This window comes from Ananas comosus, linkage group 15 (assembly GCF_001540865.1).
Source record: "Ananas comosus cultivar F153 linkage group 15, ASM154086v1, whole genome shotgun sequence".
In the NCBI taxonomy this organism is placed as follows: domain Eukaryota; kingdom Viridiplantae; phylum Streptophyta; class Magnoliopsida; order Poales; family Bromeliaceae; genus Ananas; species Ananas comosus.
The window spans coordinates 9,382,604-9,392,367 of record NC_033635.1 but is presented as its reverse complement, the minus strand read 5'-3'; the positions used below and the strand labels follow the sequence as shown (position 1 = coordinate 9,392,367).

Sequence of the window (9,764 nt, the reverse complement as noted above, 5' to 3'; positions counted from 1 at the left end):
AGCATAGTAAACTGAATTTCTTTGTATTATAATTATAATTAACCATCTAGTTCTATATTCCGTCAATTAATTATAATTAAGTAACTAACACCAGCATAATAAATCAAAAAATAGCAAAGGACCCACACCAGCAATATAGAAGAAACTTTTTGCCTTCAAAATTCGATCTTAATTGATAATGTAGTTGCTTAATATTAAGTGTAATTACAGTTGTTAATTAATTTTATCCACAAGGATGATTTTTGGCACTAATAAGAGGAGTCAATTATGTTGCTGGTGTTAGCTGCATTAATTGTTTCTTAACTATTTAGCTGATATTAGTCACTTCAAATCAATAACGGGTCATATCGAACCCACACTGTTTAAAAAAAAAAAAAATCCTAAATTCTTTTTATCCCATATTTTTACCTTTTTTAAAAAATATTTTTTACCTAATTAATACATTATTAAAACTCTAAAAATGTCCAATCCAATCCTACTTAAAGTACTCACTAAATATCTTTTCAGCCAATTCTTTTAATTGCATTGCAAAGTATTTCGTATGTGTACGGACCTTCCTCTACTTTTTATTAATAATGAATTTATTCTTTTTGTTTGTAAATAGTTACTGTTTTGAATTATTATAGTACATAAAAATATAATTAGTATATTAATATCTTTATTTTTTATATTTATTTTTCATTATATATTGACTTTATTATAAAACTTTTTGCGCCAATGCATTTAATTTTAAATAAAATTAAGGCTAAATTATAGAAAATTTTCGCATAAATATCTATTTTTTTATTTTTTCTCACTAACTTTTAAAAATCTATATTTTACGGGAGTTGAGCTGGAATGCTATCAGTAGCAAACGGACTCTTTTGCTATCCATTTATTTTCGATGATGGAGCCTCCAAATTGACGATCGACATCATTGAACATGATCTATACCACTTGAAGTGTTTAGAAATCAAATTTCAAATCTTTTCGACATCATTTGCCTAATAATCAAAAGGTTTCAAAATTTGTAATTTTAAGGGTCGATATAAGGCGTTTTCTCGTTTAACGGCGTAAAAATATCCAAATCAATTAAATTTTTGTTAGAAAATTTTTTAAACTGTTTAGAACAAGATCTATACTCTTGATCTTGATTACAAAATTCCTATCATCACTTTTTAGAAGATATTTATTTTCAGCCGTTTATTTTTACGCCCACTTCATGAACAAGAGAACAATATCGAAAAAGTATGAAATTTGATTTCTAGATAGTTTAAGTGGTATAGATCATTTTCAACGGTACCGATCATCGATTTGAAGAGTCCATCATCGAAAACAAATGGATGGCAACGGAGCCCGTTTGCGACCGATAGTATTCCAGCTCAACTCTATTTTACGGTCTCAATGTTTCAAGTCATTACATTTTACTCAGCTCCGTCTGGGTTCCATCACTATTCCGTCTATTTCTTATAATTTATACCTAAAATATCCTTCAAAACAACATAAATATATTAAAAAAAATTTATAAAAAAGTAAAGATAATTTGGTTATTTGTCCTCTGTATTAACGCTATAACCCCCTCAAAAAAATTTTGAAATTTAAAAAAAACAAAATGTAGGTTGCTAGATGTCAAAAAGTAAAAAATGAAAAAGCGAATATTTACAAGAGATTTTTTTGTATTTTAGCCTAAAACTAAAGATGTGCAAAATATATACATTTTGTTTTTTTTAAATTTCAAAATTTTTTTGAGGGGGTTATAGCGTTAATACAGAGGACAAATAACCAAATTATCTTTACTTTTTTATAANGCTAGATGTCAAAAAGTAAAAAATGAAAAAGCGAATATTTACAAGAGATTTTTTTGTATTTTAGCCTAAAACTAAAGATGTGCAAAATATATACATTTACCCCACATAATAGTAGATATTCATTAACTTGCCATGCATTAATTTCTCCAATTCCACAACAAATCAAACATAACACTTAAATCTCAATCATATATCCTCGGACAACAAAGATTACTATTTCAACCATATAATTAATTTATTAACATATAAATCTTTATTTTTCACTCACACATTCATTCATTCATTCATTCATTCATTAAGCTGCATGAACTGCTATCTTCATGTTCATGATCGTGCAATGGTCAGGGAAGCTGCAAATGAAGTAGTTATCGCCCTCCAGTAATGTTATCGTGTCGTTGCCCGAGAAATAGACCTTCGAGCCCGGCGTCGTCTGGCACTTGTTGTAGCCGTCTGCGTCGACGACCACAACGTCGTGGAAACCCGGCAGGTATCTGAAAACTGTAATAGAGCATTCACATCAATACAATAAGAGCAATACTACTGAAACACTCCATAATAAAGTGTACATCTTACACTCACTTTATCTAAAAAAATTATTAATTCTTACTTGTCACATCAATCTTTTCTTGTTTTTATTTTTCAGCACTAGTCTTATGAACTCTTTTTATTTTTAATTAAAAATTTATTTGAATTTTTGTGAACTCTGAACTGATGGAGATATAAGATTTACACTTATGTATAAGTGTAGGGATATGTATTTTTCAAGAAAAAAAACAGGCATCGTAACTTATTATTTAAGCAAATAGAGTTTATAATACAATTCACTAATTATTTAAAAATTTTAGACCTTTCCAAACAATGATAAAGCGCATGAAGGCGATTGATGTAATTTTTAATGCAAAAGGATAAATGCGACCTATAAATTAAGTGCAAAAAAAAAAACTCTTATAAATGAATCCTGCTATCCTTTTAGGACGTATGGAGGTTTTCGTCCTCTTAAATAATTTTAGATGATAAAAATTTCGAATCAATAATCGGAATCGTTAAAGTTGATATAGAGTATTTAAAGTGTTTAGAAACTAAATTTTATTAATTTTAAAAATTATTTACGTAGTGATCAAAGGATCACAAAATCGACAGTTCTTGACTGCCTATATAAGCCGTTTGTTTGTTTAACAGTGTAGAACAGTCCAAACAGTTTGATAAAAAAAAAAATCTGTACTATTTAGATAATATTCAATAACTCCGATTACGAATTGAAAAAGTCTAATATCTATTTCCACTAGGTTATTCGTTTTTAACCATATATTTTTCTGCTCTTTAATGAACTTGATAACAAATTTTAAAATTTATAAAATTTAGTTTCTAGGCGTTATAAATACTCTAGATCAATTTTAACGGCTCATCGATTCAGGATCTCTATCATCTAAAATGACTTAAAAATGATGGAGACCTCTGTCATTCTAAAAGCATAGTAACTGGACTCCTTTCAAATAAGTCTAAACGTTAATTTATGCATGTTCATTTTAGGTATGCTTATATATAATGCATCCGACTTTTTGACCATTGGATCAAGAATTCTACGGTTGGAATGATTGCGGTCCCCCTAGTTAGGATTGAGTAGTAACCCTAGGATTGAGTAATCTCCAACGAGTAATAGTATTAATCCAAAGATTAATTAGAAATTATCATAATGGTTGATCTAAGGGCCAAAAAATCGAAAGTATCAAATCCTCTATATTTCCGATAGCATAGTGTTGCGTGCCGAACGTCCCGACCCTTGACCCGGTCAATAATTCTCCTTGGGAAGATCGTTGGGATGCTAGACGGCCGCAAATTATGACCCTCGAAGTATGCGCCCACAGAGGATCAAGCGATTAGGCCGATGAGGGATCGGATCAGCCGGGTTCAAAATCCTCCGCAATAAATACGCTTCAGCAGGATGAGCCGAATGGAGAAGGGAAACCCAGATTTCGACTGAAAGATGAGCCGAATGGCTAAACAACTTAAGATCTGATCGGCAGGAAGAGCCGAAAATGACTTTCTATTGATTAGCAAACGGAAAGAGTACAGGAACAGGGGAGTGATGCCCGTGGGGCAGACAGACTCCAAGTATATTCTACAAGGGAGTGATGCCCGTAGGGCAGACAGACTCCAAATATATTCTAGAAGGGAGTGATGCCCATGGGACAGACAGACTCCAAAAATCTAAGTTACAAGAACTACTCCTAGGAAAGCAGTAAATGCGAAAAAGAAAAAGATTACATTTAGACTACTCCTAGAAAAGCGATAAAATGCAGAGGAAATAAGGGTGGTCTTTTGTGCGCAGGGGCGAAAACCCCGATTGCAGGCTTCAAAATTACTATTTATAGCCCACATTATTAGTTGGTTGAAAGAGGTTGGGGAGAGTGGTTGTAACCATGATCGTGGAAGTTATACTAACTCCTCATGGAAGTTACGCTAACTCCTCATGGAAGTTACGCCCCAATCTTCAACCGTTTCCGCCTTTTTGTCCTTCAAGCGCCTTATTGCCGACTCCTGGTGCACCACGTGTCTTTATTGGCTCATACGTGGGTTAGGTCGGCTCAATTTTGGTATCAACACATAGTAGCTCTATTCTCTCTCTCTATATATATATTATAAAAAGATAAGCATGCATATCCTAACCACAATACCGCGTAACGGAAAGGTAAAAAATAAAAAACAAATAAATAAAATATAACCACTACTTTCCAAACTTTCGGCCAAAGTTGCACTTTAGTTCTTAAACTTTTAAATTTTATATTTTAGATTCTAAATACTTTAAAGAGTTTGCTTTAGTTCTTGTAATTTGAAAACTAAAAATGTAATTTACCCAAGCAAAAAAAAAAAAAAAAAAAAAAAAAAAAAAAAAAAAAAACTAGCTAGTGGTTATATAATTTAGATGTTAGATTTAATGTCCTGTTTGAAATTTAAAAAGTTCTACAACGNCGCGGACGCACACGAGTTCGCCGAAAAGGGAAGAGAAATAATAAAAAAAAAAAAAAAAAAAAAAAAAAACCAAAAAACAAAAAAAAAAAGAAAAAAAAATTGATATACTCACCAAGCTCATCTCCTGCTTTGAATGATTTACCACTGGGCCAAGCACTCACATTAAAACCCCAACCAAGATTATCCCCAACATTGTAAGTGGTTGACTCAACCACATCAAGTTGATTAATTAGGAAACAAAAACAAAGCATTAATCCTAACCCAACACACCATGATTGAGTCACACCACCCTTTACCCCACCCATTTTTATTTTTATTTTTTCTTTTTTCCCCCTCTTGCACTAAAACTATAGGAAATTATTTATGTAGTTTTTTTTTTTTTTTAACTCTAGTTATTTAGTTCACATTATAGGATATTGTCCTCCTTTTTATAGGGCATTTTGGGTGCATGAGAATTGCTATTAATGTAATAAAGTACTTGCAACTATTTAATTTAGTGAGAATATATATATATGTCTTTGTAAATATACAAATGTATTGAGTTAATCTTTGTGATAAATGTAGTGGGTCTTTGACTAAATGAATGCTTTGAATAGTAAATTTGGAAATAATGCACAAAAATTGATTACTGACATTATTAGGGTTTAATGCATTTGAAGTTTTTCAAAGTAAAATTTCATAATTTTTGAAGCTATTTACTTAATGATCAAAATAAATTAATAAAAATACAAAAGTAGATTATCTGATTGTTGACGCTAATCATTAGTCCTAAAAACTCTAGCTATTAGAAATACATAATCAATTAACTTAAAATGTGCAGACATAGCGTCTACGGGTCTCGATTGTGGTTTTGCTCAACCAGCCTCACACCCCTTTGAATATGACTCGCCCAACCCGACCTCTCGCTATTCTGAACATAACTCAGCTTAACTTAATCTCCTACCACAAAACCGAATATGCTGGCGCTTTAAGCTAAGATAGATGATGGAATTAATTAATGATTCCATATATACCTGAGGATTTTGGTTTGACTAAAAATCACCTTTAATTAGGTGCAATCTACTAGTCAATCTTAGTTTTTCAAACTTTGTTGACATGTAATTATCATCATGTTAGAGGAAAAAATGCTGAACCCCTTTGATTGTCTAAAACTAATTGGTGGTGATTTACAATCTAGTCGAAGTTCCGGAGAAATATTTTTCTTTTCTTTTTTTTTTCTTTTTTTCCTTTACTGCGTGATGCTGACAAGGTGACAGCGTTTAACAAAGTTAATTAAAAATTATAATTGATTAAAATAAATAGATTGTTCATATATATAATAAAATTTATAGCATTTCAAACTTTGAATGAATGGTGAGGAGAATTTGAGACTTCATTAATTCCTTCCTAATTAAATAAGTAATTTTGATTCCAATTGTTTTAAGGATGAAGTAGTCCAAATTCTAAATCCTAACTCAGTTCATTCCTAAAATTTTCAAAGAACAAAATAAATGAACTAGTTATAGCTCTAAATTTGGGAAATTAAGCATGGTCAGTTAATTAATTAATTACATGTCTTATTCTAATAGCAATATATACATAACACACCCAATTGATTGATACCCCTAAAATTAAACCTCTCCCAATATTGAACTAATACTTGTACTAAAATTGTCTCTTTACATGTCTCACACACAAGAACTCACTATTTATATTATATACACTAAAAGTTCTCTCATCAACTAACCCTGGGTCCTTAATTTTTGTCATTGTGGGTGGTTGGCCAATTTCAATTAGCCAAACTTTTCAATGACCAAGTTAAAGTAATGTAAACCCTAATTAGGGCATATATTTTCCAAAAAGCACTTTAGTGGACCCATTTATTTAGTTTTTTCCCCTACCCCCACTCACTTTCCCTCCACTCTCATGCTTATAAATACCACCCTTCTCTCTAGGGTTCAATGTACACAATCTCAATTACTCATCTTCTCAATTTGCTTTTGCTATATTGAGTGTAAAGAGCTACACACATGGCCATGGGAAGTGGTAGTGCAAGCCAAGTTGTGGCTTTTGGCTTGTTGGTTATGCTATGCTTTGTTATGCATGGTGAGCTCGCCGAGTCGGCGACGACGTACACCGTCGGAGACAGCGGTGGGTGGACCTTCAGCTCCGGTGGCTGGCCAAGCGGAAAGCGCTTCAAGGCAGGCGATGTGCTTAGTGAGTTTTATCCCCTTAGCTTCTTATCTAACAATTGCGCTCTTGAAACATTTTGGTTACGCTACTCAGTTCTGTAAGGTTATGGATTTAATCTTTAATAATGCACATTTAATAGATCAAATCCTAGTGTTTGTTATTTCACATGTCAATTCCATATGCATCTCATCTCGTCTCGTCTCGTTGATCCCGCAAATTTTAACTCGTTTGTAACTGTTGACTTGTTATGATTGCCCCAGTGTTCAAGTACAATCCGTCGGTACACAACGTTGTTGCGGTGAACGCGGCGGGCTACAAGAGCTGCAAGGTGCCGCGAGGCTCCAAAACCTACACCTCGGGCAGCGACAGTATCACACTGGCAAGAGGAACGAACTACTTCATCTGCAGCTTCGCCGGCCACTGCCAATCTGGCATGAAGATTGCCGTCACCGCAGCATAATAAAAAAAAAAAGAAAATTAATAATTTTGCAATCTACAACATATTAAGGGATTATATATGTTGCTCATAGCTAGGTCTATATATGGAGAGATCATTGAGGAGAATATCATTTGTATGACTACATATATATATATATGAGACAGTAAATAAATTAAATGGTTGGTGGCTCATGAACTTTGTTCCCGGGCAATCAATTATTTAAACTTATAGTAGGGTTTGTACTCTTATTGGAATATCTTATTATATTGCAAGTTGAGAGTCCTTCTTAATTTGTTCCTTTTCTTTTTGTTCTTTAATTCTAAAAACGTAACAGTGCGCTAATCCGGACAAAGATTCGCTACCATATCATCTACAAAAGGACCACTCAAAAAATTAATGTGTCACAAACTAAAGTGCCTGTTTGATAAGGTGTTATTTGGCAACTGCGATTACGAAAAGCACTTTACTAAATTCTCTCCATCAACTTTTCACTAGAGAAGTAGTACCTTAAGCTCCAAGTTAATTAGAGCTACTTATTAAAGCAAGATCTTAAATCATATTTTATTTTTTCGGTGCTGAAGCCACTCTGAAATTTCAAATAGTCCCATATATGAGATATAATAGGGATAAAACTCTTAATCTGGTTATAGTATTTTGGGCGGTACTTAGATTCAAAAAGTTAAAAGAGTTAAGCGTACTAGGACTAGAGAGGTTCTAGAATCGGTGACCCTCTAAGAAGTGGGGTGTCACAGTTGGTATCAGAGCAAATTACAAGCCAAAAGTATAAAATGAGTCTCGGCTGATCCAGAATTATACAGCGGAAAAAGTGAGAATCTCATACTATTAACTATTGTGAGTTAAGCGTTGGCTTCCACACAAGGTCGATTAAAACTAACGAGACAAATCTCACATCGCTTGGTACTTATGAGTTTAAACTTGACGAAGACGTCATGGCTTAAAGACAGGGAGAATGTGAGACGTCACATAGTCTTCTATATGAGATATAATAGGGTTAAAACTCTTAACCCAGCTATAGTATTTTAGGCGGTGGCTAGACCCAAGAGATTAAAAGAGTTAAGTGTGTTAGGGATAGAGTAGTCCTAGGATGGGTGACCCTCTAGAAAGCGAGACATCACAGCCAAGAGATTTTTTTATTATTACTAGACTCTCGAATACAAATAACTGCACCAAGTTACTAAACTCTCCAATAACTTGGTGCTTTTTAAAGCACCAAGTTATTAATACTTGTAGCTTTTCAACTTTTAGACGAAGATTTGTAGGGTTAAGATAGGGGTGTCAAACGGGCCGGATGGCCCGCGGACTGCTCGGCCTGGCACGAGAGTGGACAGGACCGCTGTCCGGCACGGATACTATAGATACCGTGTCGTGTTAGCCCGACCTCCTATATTGGGCCGTGCCGGGCCAAAACTTTTTGGCCCATCGACCCTGCACAACAAGGCGCGCAACAGATTTGGGCCGTGCCAGGCCAATAGTTGGACATGGGGCCTGGCACGGCCCGACCCCCAAGGCCCTAGACTAGCTTGTCAAGCCTTAGAGTTTGGCGCATTCGGGCTGACCTTGGGAGAAGGGAGAAGGGAGAAGGGCTTCCCCTTCTCCCAAGGTATGCTTTGAGGCAGACCTTGGGCTGTTCCCAAGGTCGGCCACAATCTTAAGCCTCTCCCAAGGTATCAGACCTCGAAAGAGAAATAATTTTATCCTTTTTGGACCAAATTGCCCTACTAACAGTAAAAAAAATTTGATTATTGGGAGGGCATTTTGGTCCAAAATTTTTTATATTTTAAAATATGGTTAATTGCATACAGGTTCCCGCAAATATGGTGAATTGCAAATATATCCCTACAAAGTTCAACTTTCATAAGTTATCCCTACAAACGTCGTAATGTATTCAGATTTGTCCCTCTGGTTAACACCCATTAGAGAATTGTTTATTTTTTAATAGTAGATTCGTGAAATGATATTTTTGCCCTCACAAATATGTGCCTCCAAAAGCTCCAACTGGTATATGTCTGCAAAAATGCCCTCACAAATGTCCTTTTTCCCCTTTCTCTTTCTATTCAGGCTGCCGGAGCGGGCGACGGCGGCTGTCATGCCCTGGATTTCATGTTCTTCGGGCCTGCCGACAAATCCGCCATATACAAAAAAAATTTTCCTGTATACGAAGCGATAGCTGCACCTGTAAAACATACAATACTATGACCAACAGTATAGAGCTGCTAGAAGACAAAGATATCCAGGTAGAAAAAGACAGTTCACTATACATACAATATCTGATATACAAAACTCGACCAGCGAGACCCAACAAAAGTATGTATATAAATAAAAACCACCACTACCTGCAGCTGGGAAGCCTCTAGCTCGATGACTCGTCTAGCAGG

General features: G+C 34.5%; 2 protein-coding genes across 2 annotated transcripts; one reads left to right on the top strand and one right to left on the bottom strand.

The window, feature by feature from the left end:
* On the bottom strand, positions 2,083-5,062 carry LOC109721072 (basic blue protein-like). Its single transcript, XM_020248491.1, has 2 exons — positions 4,870-5,062; positions 2,083-2,285 (listed from the first exon to the last, which is right to left on the bottom strand). The coding sequence occupies exons 1-2, from the start codon at positions 5,060-5,062 to the stop codon at positions 2,083-2,085; spliced, it is 396 nt and encodes a 131-aa protein (XP_020104080.1).
* Positions 6,715-7,596, top strand: LOC109721654 (basic blue protein-like). The gene is made up of 2 exons (XM_020249367.1): positions 6,715-6,953; positions 7,190-7,596. Exons 1-2 carry the CDS (start codon positions 6,767-6,769, stop codon positions 7,387-7,389), a joined length of 387 nt encoding a protein of 128 aa, XP_020104956.1. The 5' UTR covers positions 6,715-6,766; the 3' UTR covers positions 7,390-7,596.

Bases quoted from the DNA above. Each gene is read 5' to 3' on its own strand.
- LOC109721072 (XM_020248491.1), bottom strand. From the start codon at position 5,062: ATGGGTGGGGTAAAGGGTGGTGTGACTCAATCATGGTGTGTTGGGTTA. The intron at 2,286-4,869 runs GTGAGTATATCA...GCTCTATTACAG, and splicing joins CAAAGCAGGAGATGAGCTTG to TTTTCAGATACCTGCCGGGT.
- LOC109721654 (XM_020249367.1), top strand. From the start codon at position 6,767: ATGGCCATGGGAAGTGGTAGTGCAAGCCAAGTTGTGGCTTTTGGCTTG. The intron at 6,954-7,189 runs GTGAGTTTTATC...TGATTGCCCCAG, and splicing joins CAAGGCAGGCGATGTGCTTA to TGTTCAAGTACAATCCGTCG.